The sequence below is a fragment of the Podarcis bocagei genome (assembly GCF_964188305.1).
Source record: "Podarcis bocagei genome assembly, chromosome: 6".
In the NCBI taxonomy this organism is placed as follows: domain Eukaryota; kingdom Metazoa; phylum Chordata; class Lepidosauria; order Squamata; family Lacertidae; genus Podarcis; species Podarcis bocagei.
The window spans coordinates 22,601,859-22,613,837 of NC_138130.1; the positions used below are offsets into that span (position 1 = coordinate 22,601,859).

At 45.9% G+C, this 11,979-nt stretch overlaps 1 protein-coding gene and 1 long non-coding RNA gene across 5 annotated transcripts in view; one reads left to right on the plus strand and one right to left on the minus strand.

Annotated features, from left to right (window-relative positions):
• Positions 1–4,528, plus strand: part of CLYBL (citramalyl-CoA lyase) — a 199,266-nt gene extending 194,738 nt beyond the window's left edge. For all 3 annotated transcript variants that reach the window (XM_081198579.1, XM_081198580.1, XM_081198578.1), the window contains exon 8: positions 4,152–4,528. In XM_081198579.1, the coding sequence (XP_081054705.1) occupies positions 4,152–4,247 (96 nt within the window). In that variant the 3' untranslated portion in view covers positions 4,248–4,528. The remainder of the gene's footprint in view (positions 1–4,151) is intronic.
• The window catches only part of LOC308589449, a 33,379-nt gene extending 21,600 nt beyond the window's left edge, over positions 1–11,779 (minus strand). Inside the window, exons 1-2 of one of the 2 annotated variants that reach the window (XR_014009261.1) lie at positions 11,736–11,779; positions 9,295–9,401 (exon numbers count right to left, since the gene is read on the minus strand). This is a non-coding gene — a long non-coding RNA (uncharacterized lncRNA). Of the gene's footprint in view, positions 1–9,294; positions 9,402–10,380; positions 11,444–11,735 lie in introns of those variants that run through there. The other variant, XR_014009262.1, reaches the window with a different exon arrangement.
• Positions 11,780–11,979: the final 200 nt, after the last annotated feature.

An 11,979-nucleotide genomic window follows, 5' to 3' on the forward strand; every position in this document is an offset into this window, starting at 1 on the left:
TGCCCAAAAGGCCCAAGCGGACAATGTCACTGCCACTTAGTTTACAGTCATACCTCTGTTCACATAACCCTCTGTATATGTAAACTTTGGGATGCACACATGGCAAACCCATAAGTATTTTACCGGGGTTCACCCCGCAGGCATATGCAGAAGCGGTCTGCGCATGAACAGAAGCGGTCCTCAGGTTGCTGAAACCTCTGGATCCGACCGAACCTCCGGAACGGATCCCATCCGCAACCAGAGGTACCACTGTACTTACAAATTTCTATCCCACTTTTCAAAATGTAGGTCTCAAAAGCGGTTTGCAACATTAAAATATATAGCTAAATCCGTACAGCATGAAACTCTTAATCTCAGGGTTCTGGGTTTGAGCCTCACGTTGGGCCAAAAGATTCCTGCATTGCAGAGTTAGACTAGATGACCCTCGTGGTCCCTTCCAACTCTACAATTATATGATTCTTATTATATTTAATAGGACTTACTTCTGAGTAGATAGTCATAGGATTGCACTGTAAATAAATTTAATTGAGTTTGCTGCAGGAAACAAAACTTAAAACATTATTGACTCAACCTTCTCAATGCTGCAGATCAATGCTAGGAAAATATATTTCCTACTTTCTTATTAGGATTTTTAGTGATTTCCGCCCCCCCCAGCAAACTTATCTAAACCCACCAGAAAACCGAACATGTATGCGCTTTAACCCTCATTTGATTTCCTTGACGTTTTCTACACTACAGTTTCCTCCTTTAGGTTTCCAACCTATTATTTTAGTAATATGGTTCCAGGAGTGCAGTTTGCTTAAATTGGTGCTTTCTAAAACGGCAGATACTACTGGGATCAAGTTTTCACTGTTACATTGCATGTGAATTCTTGCAACATTCCCCACTACTACCCCACAAAAAAGAAAAACAAAACAGTCTCAGCTACTGAAGTGAGGATTTACAGCAAAATTTCCAGTTGTACTTATGAGGGCAAGTATGCAGTGAAGGTTTAGCCGCCTTGAACGTGCAATGCTTAGAAAGGCAGAGATAAATAATAATAATGAAAATGATTGTTCTGCCTATCTGTAGATCTGTGCATTGTTCTGAAGGTGTGTGCAACTAAAAAGCTATTTTATAATATTTTGTTTCAGGCTAACTTTTTGTTGTAGTTATCCAGCTAGACTTAAGGATTTATTTGTATTTCTTTGTATTCAAACAAGAATGTTAAATAATGATAAAAATCCAGTAAGAGAGAGGGAAGGAAAGAAGGGATAGATACGATGATCTTCATGGTCCCTTTCCAACTCTACAGTTCTATGATTTATGTCTTAATATAGCAGTAATAAATGATTATTGCGTACTAAATGATAATTGTGAGCTACAAAAAATGTGCACTTGGGAAAAAATAAAATAAACCTCAAAACGTCTTGCATTAAATAGTCATTTGGATGAAGTAAATTACTTTCAGTTGTACTGTTTTTCATAATTTTTATTTTTTATTGTGCACCCATTTTAGGAAATTGTAGGTTACCCATCTGCATTAGCCATTTGGCTTTCCTAAGAAGTTTGGAAATCCATGCTATGCCACTGATGTGCCTTAGCTCTACGCCTTTTCAAAACAGTAGGGTATTGCAGGGGGTTGGGTTGGATTAGATCAGTGATGGCCAAACTAATCCAGTGATGGCCAAACTTGGCCCTCCAGCCGTTTTGGGACTATAATTCCCATCATCCCTGACCACTGGTCCTGTTAGCTAGGGATGATGGGAGTTGTAGTCCCAAAATGGCTGGAGGGCCAAGTTTGGCCATCACTGGATTAGATGATCCTTGTAGTCCCTTCCAACTCTACAATTCTATGATTCACAAGACATGGCTTATTTCCTTTTCCAACTGTGGCAAAACGTTTTCTCTTACATTGAGAGAGAGATCAGCATTATCAATGAACCACACTCATAGCTATTTATAGAAAGAAGCAGACTTAAATCCAACCAGAGTTTCGTATACTTGAACTCATTTGGGAGCCCACAATCTAAATTTAGCCATTCGCAAGGCTAGGTATGTACAATGGCAACATATTGGGCAGGGAAAGATTCACTGTATACCAATCTAGAAATTTCACCAGGTTCATAAATATTAGACAAGCCCCCAAACACCCTTCTAAAACAGAAACAGGGAACCCAAGACTCTTCAGATGTTGTTGGACAGCCCCAGCCAACATGGCCAATGGCCAAGGATGATGGGAGTTGTAGTCCAGTAACACCTCAAGAGCAACACATTCCCCACACCTGCCCTGTAATTGCTGAGTTGCAGGTAATCAGTAATGTTGATACAACAGGTAACCAGCAAACCAGTTTGAAAATCGCAAATTGGCAGCAACAACACTGCGCCTTGGAACAGAGTACCAAGTCCCCTTATTCCTGCCGGTTTCAATCCCGTGGCAGATTTTTGCATGGCAACACAGCTTCACCAGCCTTCTAACTAGTTCAAAGTTCTGTTGCTGGAGAAAATGCTCCCTGTGGGTAGCAGTAGTATATTATTAAAAGTCACTTTCCCAATTGGTAAAGACAGGTGCTTTTGTCGCAGGAAGGGAGGGAATTGCCAGGACACCTTAACGCTGGCGTGGGCTAGACATCATCTGTAATAATTGCAAGCTACCGTATTTTTCGCTCTATAACACGCATCTGACCATAACACGCATGTAGTTTTTAGAGGAGGAAAACGAGGAAAAAATATTCTAAATGAAACAGTGGATGTATGATTTTTATGGTTCATGCTGTGGCCACAGACATGTGATCTGACAGTGAGTTTGGGGTAGCCCAATGCAAAAATCCTGAGGATCCATGTGGATCCGTGCTTTGTAACCACGTTTTAAGTGGGGAGGGAAGGAAAAGAACTCAAGGGACAAGGAGCTTTTCCGCGGGGAGGAGGGAGGGAAAGAGCACTGTTGCTTTAAAGGTATACTTAAGGTATTTGCCCTGTGCCTCGGGTTTTTTTTCCATTTAACAGTTTGCAGCCTTTTCCTTCCGCTCCTTGTTTTGAGGCGGAATAGATTTGAGCAAGTGAGGAGGACTTGGAATCCAGGGGATTCGCCATAGAATGGAGCACAAAAAAGCGGTAGGGGCACTAGGACCCAGACATTGCTCAAATCTATCCTGCCTGAAAACAAGCTGCTCCATCCCAGCCGATCAGCTGAGATCAGCTGAGACGCGGGGGATTTGCTAAGTTTTCCCCTCTCCCTCATGCCCTCCCCAGCCCTTTTTTTTACTTCCTGGTTTTCACTGCGTGGCTCAGAGCTCGAGGTTGGTTTTATTTTGCTGCTGGTTGCTTAAATTTTATCTTTCCTGCCGTCTCTCTGCAGCCTCATTGCTCTGTTTAGAGAGCGCGCAGACCTTTGCTAGCGTCTCTCCCTCCTCCCGTGTAAGCGGCTGCTGCCGGCTTTGCTGCTATGGCTCTCCTTCCCTCCCTCCTTCCTGGCTCCAGTCGCTTTAAAGAAAGCAAAGTGAGAGCCTCGTAGAGCGTGTAAGTGGCTCCCGCTTTGCCTGACTGACGGCAGCCATGGCTCTGATCCGTGCATTCGCTCCTTAACACGCACAGGCATTTTCCCTTACTTTCTCGGAGCAAAAAAGTGCGTGTTTTGGAGCGAAATTTACGGTACTTTTCTCGTTCACCCATCTCAGCTCAGTTTTTCCTGGGGAGTATGAAGGGAGAGCTCCCTGACCCAGGGATCCAGGCCAACAGTGTACTCTTTGCTTCCCCCTCTTCAAGAAAGGGACACGATCAATCATATGGGTCCTCCAACCGCCAGTTTCACCACCCCATCCCAAAAGCCAATGTATTTCATCCTGTGGGTCATTTCTGACTCTGGCTCGGAGGTAAATATATGTCTTTTTCTACGCACAGTGGTTTTTTGTTTTGGTCTTTCACACGCTCAAATCTTTTGTTTGTTTTTCGTACATTTCCCTTTTATTATTGTCAGTGCCTCTTGGCTTTTTTCTAAAGCCAGCAGAAGACAACGCGGTTTGATTCATGTGGGATCTAATGATTCTTGTCTTGCGGCAATGTATGAAAAGCTAACCCAAGCCTGCAATTTTCCTTTCCCAAGGTCCCTTTTAAGATGCTGATGGTCTGGCATTTGGTATTTTCTTTCTGTTTCTCTTTTTTTCTTTTTCCAGGGTGCCTTCACTTTCCGCGGCAGCATGATAGACATGCCATTACTGAAGCAAGCCCAGAACATTGTTAGTCTTGCCACAGCCATTCAGAAAAAATGATCTGCTAAATGAAGCTTCCCCCTAGAGAGGCTCCAGGAGCGATTTGAAGGCGGATAATATAACTGGGAGGAAGAAAAATGCAACCGTTCACACTTCGACAAAACACTGTTTACCTGCCCTTGAACATTGCCATATATTTTTCTTCCTTGTCATGGACCATATATTGGAAAGATCAGAGCCCTTTCCCCATTGTACTCATTAAGACTCGGCTGAAAACAGAGATCGACTTGTGCGGGGAACGGATCCATTAAAAACAACAACCAATGAAATTGGTGCAGAAACCCAAGTCTGATTAATTTTTTACTGTAAGATTTCCAGGCGAAGGGGAATGAGGAACGGCAAAAAAAGGGGGGGCAGAGTTCTCATACCCTTTACAATTGTACCTTGGATCCCAAATGCCTCGTGACTCTAATGTTTTGGCTCCTGAATGCCACAAACCCGGAAGTGAGTGTTCCGGTTTGCAAATGTTCTTTGGAAGCCAAACATCCGACGTGTCTTCTGATTGAGGGCAGAAAGCTCCTGCAGCCAATCAGAAGCAGCATCTTGGTTGTCAAACATTATCGGAACGGATGCCATTCGACAACCGAGGTACGACTGTATAGAAGGGGGAGGTAGAGTTTGTCATACAAAAGAGAAAACCCATCCCTCCAAAAAGTCCTTCTTCTGTACAACAGTGGCAGCAATCCTATACACCAGGGGTAGGGAACCTGTGGCCCTCCAGATGATGTGGAACTACAGTTCCCATCATCCCATGCTAGGTAGGGATGAGAAGAATTAGTTGGAGTCCCAACAACATCTGGGAGGGTCACAGGTTCTCCACCTCATTCTACACTCCCTTATCTGGGAGTGAGTTTATTATTTGTACCCCACCCATCTGACTGGTTTGCCCCAGCCAATGTGGGCAGCTTCCAATATAGAGCATAAGAAAACATTAAACATTAAGAACTTCTCTACATAGCGCTGCCTTCTAAAAGTTGTATAGTTATTTATCTCCTTGACATTGGATGGGAGGGCGTTCCACAGGGTGGGCGTCACTAATGAGAAGACCCTCTGCCTGCTTCCCTGGGACTTCACTTCTTGCAGTGAGGGAACCGCCACTAGACGTGTGTGTACTGTATAGGACTGCAGTGTATGAAAAGTACAAGAGCTCTGTCTTCCTTTGCATCCAGTCACTCCAGTGGAAAACATCAATACATTTGGCCACAGCAGCACTTATCAGAAGGAAACCACAACCTAAGTACATAGTAATAGTGATCTGAGCTCTCAGGGTGTATGTATGCAACCAAAACGGCCCCATCCACATATAAGAGGGAGGCATCAGCAGGTTTGGGGGAATTCCAAGGTTTGCAGCAGTAGTTTAAAAGTTATGGGGGGAAAGCAGCCAGGGGGTGGGGAGAAACCAAATGATAATTGAGCATGCTCAGTGGGTCACAGAATGCTGAGGGTTTGTTGCAGCAGGGAGGACAGAAAACAGGATGCTAGGGGACTGCAGAATGGAATGGAGTATCCTGGGGAAAGGAATGGCTCGCTGGAACCCTGAAGAGGAGCAGTCCACGCTGCAACATTTTGCAATTTCCTTCATAGATTCCTTTGAATCCATGGTAAGCCATTTCCCAACTCCAGCCCAAGTGGACTCATGCAATCTCTTTAAAAGTTGCAAAGAGGGGAATTCAGAGAGGGAGGCCATATTTATGGAAGTTCCACACTGCAACTGTTGAAGGTAGAGGAATCCACTAGGTTTCTGCCCTCCATAATTCTTCCCAATTTAAGTCATTTAAATCTGAAGGCCCGTTGCCTGTTGGATTAATCCAAAATAAACCACCACTTGCTTCTGTAATGATCACCACTAATGGATTTGATTCACCATCCATGCAATTAAGACCAAGCGTGCAAACTCAAATCCACTTAATATGGATTAGCTAACCCCTTCAGAAGCCTGCAACCAAACCCCTTTGCCTCAGATCCTTCCCGATGATGGGTGCGTCACAAATGTTGCTTTACAGGAGATGCATCACAAGGGAGCTAGAGCAGAATTAGCGTTGCCCAAGACAGTGCTTTTGAGTCAGGAACAGTGTTAGAAGCTCAGATATGTAAGTTAGGCACCAAATGGCTCTTTAAACCAAGGTTACAGTCACCAAAATGGAATAGTTGCCATTTTGGGGGCAAGACAGTTCTAAAGTCTTATTTTTCAAATGATGGACTGACTGTGATTGATTCTCAGTTAAACATTCAGAGGACTACCTTGAGCTAGGTTAAGAACTTTGAGAACTTACAGAAAAGTCACATTATCCAGGCACAGTCCACAAAGATATTGGCTTATTCCTACCAATCTTTCTTAATGGTGAAAAGGATCATTCATAACGTAAGAATATTATTCACATCTGTGAGCAGGGCAGTGGGGTGGGGTAAGTGAAGACAAGCTACAACTACTAACTATAAGGTTTTCACTGTTCCTGCTCAGGCTGCACAGAAAAAGCATTTTGGTTCCAGAAATTCATTCCAATCGTGCAGATAGAATATAACTGATAGAATTCCAAAGGATAGTATATTAGTGTGTGAAAACAGTCCAGATCCAATGATACCCAGGTATGCACCTCCAGAAGATGGAGGTATCAGGTGCTATCCTGGCACCCAGACATCTTCACTTGGTCTCAAGTGGCCAATAGCCAGGTTCAAAATGCATCTGGTGCCTGGCTAATTTTGAACACTGAGCAGGAACTGCCCCATATTTGCCTCTCATCAGACCTGGAAGCAGCACGTTTTCACCATTCTGCCGCAACAGACACACATTGAGCAGTTTGAGTCATTGCATGATCCGTACATGGCTAGCAATTCGCTCTCTAATAATGTACATGGGAAAAGGTTTTTAAAATAAGCCTTTAAAGATAACTATTCTGCCCGTTAAGTCAAACCATCAGGTTTCCCTCAGCATCTCCTGCTTTGCTTTCACAATTCCTGCAAAAGTAAAGAGCAGCTGAATCTCAAAAGTTCCAATGGTTGGTAGGCTCTTTTTCCTAGCTTTCTGAAAACCAGGGCTCAGTAGCTTTTTCCCAACTTTCATACCACTTAAGCCCCTTCAGATAGCCAGACTGCAGTACCTCCCAAACCTTGTGGGAAACAGTTCTTTGGTCTACTTTTCCATTAAAGTTTATTGGCAAGGGCAGATTCCGAAATGCATAAACAATTGGGAGTAGAGAACTAAGGGTGGTAATTGCTCGATATTGATTAATCCATGGTAGCAGTGTGTGACCTTGTGTATGTACTCAGAAACATTTTGTGGAAAGAGAGATTAAAGATCCAGAAGCATAACACATGAGACTGCCTGACTACTATCAGATCCTTGATCCACCTCGGCTGGGAGTAGGGAACCTGTGGCCTGCAGATATTGTGGTGCCCCAGCTCCCATCAGCCCCCAACATGGCCAGTGGGTCAGGGACGATGTGCGTTACAGGCCAGCAACATCTGGAGTGCCAGGTGTTTCCCATCCTGAATCTAGTCCAGTAGTATGTGCTCACAGGCAGTACCTTCAGCCTGGGGCAGAACCCCATCCCAGCCCTGCTACCAGATTTAACAGAGCTGAAACTGAGGAGCATTTCAAACAATGGACTGACTGTGATTGATTCACGGTTAAACATCTGGCTAGTTCAGAGGACAACCTTGAGCTAGGTCATGGGCAGCTGTCTTCCTCCAAATCAAGTACTGTATTTTTCGCTCTATAAGACGCACCAGACCATAAGACGCACCTAGTTTTTGGAGGAAGAAAAGAAAAAAATATTCTGAATCCCAGAAGCCAGAACAGCAAGAGGGATCACTGCGCAGCGAAAGCAGCGATCCCTCTTGCTGTTCCTGGCTTCTGGGATAGCTGCACAGCCTGCATTCGCTCCATAAGACGCACACACATTTCCCCTTACTTTTTAGGAGAGAAATAGTGAGTCTTATAGAGCAAAAAATATGGTATATAAAAATAAATAACCAGACACATTGCTTGGTTCTGCCCCACCCCCCAACATGAATCCTGTCTATGCCCATAAGCTAGGTTAAGATCTTTGAGAAGTTAAAGGAGAAAAGTAACGATCCAGGGACAGTCCACATATATATTGGCCTATTCCAACCTCTTTCTTAATGGTGATTGCTCCTGCTCAGGCTGCACAGAAAAAGCAATTTGGTACCAGAACTTCATTCTGATTATGCAGATAAAATATAACAGATAGAATTCTACAGGATGGAGTATTGGTGTGTGAACACAGTCCAGATCCCCAGGTGGTGAATATGTCAGGCACCATCCTGGTACCCAGGCATCTACACCTGGTTGCAAGTGGTCGAAAGCCAGGTGCAAAACGCATCTGGCTAATTTTGAACACTGAACGTGAGAAAGACTGGCAACATCAACCCTGCCATGTGGAAATCCTTTGCAGACGACTGCAGTGCCTGGAGACTGGCAGTCAGGTCGAGCATCCATAGCAGTGACCAGAGGAGGAAAGACCACTGGGAGGAGTGAGGAGAAGGCAGGCCATGGTGCATCTGCAGCAGCACAACTGGACACCTTCATCTGCCCCAGCTGCGACAAAACATGTCTCTCCCATGTCGGTCTCTACCATCCAACAGCCTGATTCCACCCGCAAAGGCGCACTCCTCCATTGCCTCCCGAGACAGATCACCACCACCAGAGCTACATATGGCCCTCCCCTCCAATGCCAGATAGAACCAGGCCAAGAGTTCAGGGCCAGTCCGAGGCATTTTGCTACCGCAGTCAGAGCCCAAGCACACCTTTGCTAGGACCAACACTTTTAAACAGACTCGCTAGGCCATTCATGCACCAGTTACTGCCTTCATCTATCCCCACTCTGATGGCCTGGCCTGAAGCATGTCACCTTGCCTTGCTACTTGGCCAGACAACCCACGCAAGAGCCCAACTATGACGCCAGGGCAGGGAACCTTCTCCAACCCACGGCCACGTTCCTTTGTAGGCAGCCTTCCAGAGACCACAGGGCAGTGGTGGGCGGGAAAGTAAAAGTGGGTGGAGCCACAAGTGCTAATTTATTCACACCTTCCTCTCTAGCCTCCATCCAGGCTATCTTTAATGCAGTCAAGAGTCCGCTTTTAAGAGCATTTGAGCTGGAGGCGTTGACAGACCTTTGCTTCTCTAAGCATCATCTAAATAAAGAGGAGCAAGTTCAAAGTGTTTTAAGGGCAGACCTATTTAAAGCCAGAAGCTTAAACATGCTCATTAATAAATAAATAAATAATAATAATAATAATAATAATAATAATAATAATAATAATAATAATAAAATTTATATCCCGCCCTCCCCAGCCGAAGCCGGGCTCAGGGCGGCTAACAACAATAAAATAATACAACATTCTAAAATCATTTCATTGAAATTAATTCAACTCAAATTGATGGCAACCATTAGGCTAAAGTTCTGTGAAGTTTGCCAAAGGAGGGAGTCAGGCTGTGCCTGGTGGAACAGCTCTGTCTTGCAGGCCCTGCGGAAAGATGTCAAGTCCTGCAGGGCCCTAGTCTCTTGTGACAGAGCATTCCACCAGATCGGAGCCACAGCCAAAAAAGCCCTGGCTCTGGTTGAGGCCAGCCTAACCTCTCTGTGGCCTGGGACCTTCAGGATGTTTTTGTTTGAAGACCGTAAGTTCCTCTGTGGGACATTAAGAAGAAAACCTCACTGTCTTTAGTAGTAATGATTAATGAGTAAGCAAGATTGCAGGGAGTTGGACTAGATGACCCTAGGGGGTACCTTTTCAATTCTACAATTTTAGGATTAAAATAGTGTTGTGGCTGGGACCCTGAACATACTTCAGTACTCAGATTATCTCTTATATCCTTCCCAGAGTTGTAGGTGGATGGGTTTGGAGATTTGAACCTGGGGACTTTTGGGTGTAAAAGCAAATGGTCCACCGCTGACCTAAGACCTTCCCCTAAAACAGTAGAAGCTCAGGAAGCAGGCTACCATTGTATCCACTAACTGGCAGCAACACCCTCCAGGTTTTCAGTCTTTCCCACCTGGGGATGAACCCTGGGACCTGCCACACCTTCTCTCCAATAAAGCAACCATCGTTTCTTCCCCCATAGATGGAATGTGCTCTCTCTCAAGTACGTGGGAAAGGGCTGTGGACTTACCCGCTGTCCCACCCCTGGGTGCCCCGCCTCCAGCTTGCTTGGGGAGAGGGTGCAGCTGGTGGATCTTCTCGTCGGGGCCCGAGGAGGCTCGTTTGCATGACAGTGGCGATTCTGCAGCGGGTCATCTGGGCTGTGCAGCTAACGGGCTTAGCCTGGGCTGTTTGGGAGAGGTTAACCCAGCTTGTAGGGAGGGTAAATAAACAGAACAAGCCGCCTTTGTCCTCTATTCAGGCCGGCCTCTCCTCCCGAAGGCGAGCCGCATTGAAGGCGCAGAGATCAGCTTGTGGCTGCCAGGGGGACTCCCGAGGAAGTTGCGAGCGCCAACAATCAGCCAGTTTGTTTCTCCTCCTCATTAAATCATCGCCTTTTGTGCGGGGGCCCCGCAAAGAGTGTTCCTTAAGAAATTAGCAGAATGCGGAGTTGCAAACCGGGCCCCAACCTTTTCATGACCTACAAGCTGCGCTTAAGACGGGCGCTCCGGGAAAGCTGCTCTGTTTGCTTAAACGGGTAAATAGAAAACACTTGCGGGGGGAGGAGTCATTGAGCCTGTCGACTGATTAAATTTAAAGTGGCTCCCCCGCCCTAAAAACACACACACGCACACGTGTTAGGGAAACAACGCTGAATGTGAGCACCATGAACCTGTTCTTCGTTATCTGCAGTTGAATGTTCCTGGGCATGCACAGAGCGCCTTCAGCTCTGAGTGACCAATCCCTAGAGACATTTAGCTTAAGAGGTGGGGCTTTAAAGAAGGAGGGTGTAGCCTTCCAAAAGACGTCAGCCACATCGCCTCCTTTCCTCCCCCCGTTTTAAAAACCGGCTGTTTTTAAAAGTCTCTATCTTATAAACGCTGAGGGGTAAGTCCCACTGAAGTGGAAGGGGCTTCCTTTCGAGTAACCTCTTGTAGAATAAGCTGCACCAGCGTTGGCCTACTAGCAAGGAGGAAACTAAGAGCAGAGGAGAGCCAGGCAGCCCCGGTGCCAGAAAAAAAGAAGGCTGCGGAAAGGAAAATGAAGACGGGGGGCTGATCTGGATGATCCTAACGAACGATTTGCAAAAAAACAAAACACCCCAAAAGGCACCGACTAGGCATGGTTTCCCAAATTTGGGTCGCCAGCTGCTTGTGGACTACAACTCCCATCATCCCTAGCTTAGCAAGACCAATGGTCAGGGATGATGGGAATTGTAGTCCGAAAGCAGCTGGCGATCCAAGTTTGGGAACTCCTGGAGCAGGGCAAAGTTTGTGAGGCCGCTCCTGCGTCCTGCCTAAACCCTTGTTTTGGGGTTTTTTCCTCCGACAGGCAGCAAAACCAAAAGGCCCGGGGACCAAAATGCGCGCTCGGGCGCACACAAACCTGCGCTCTCGTGAAGTCAAGCTCGGTTAGCAAGCCGAGGAGCCTTGCTTTCGGAGCAGTCGCGATCCAAGATGGCGCTGCAAGCCCTTGCCAGAGTTTAACTAGCCTTATGAAAGTGTCCGAAATGCGGTTCCACCTTTCCTTCTCTTTTTCTCTCACGCACGCATGAGGAAAGACCATTCTCCACAGAATCGGAGGGTCGCTATGAATCTTGACCATGCGGGTCCTTGTGGCAGAGCGGCGA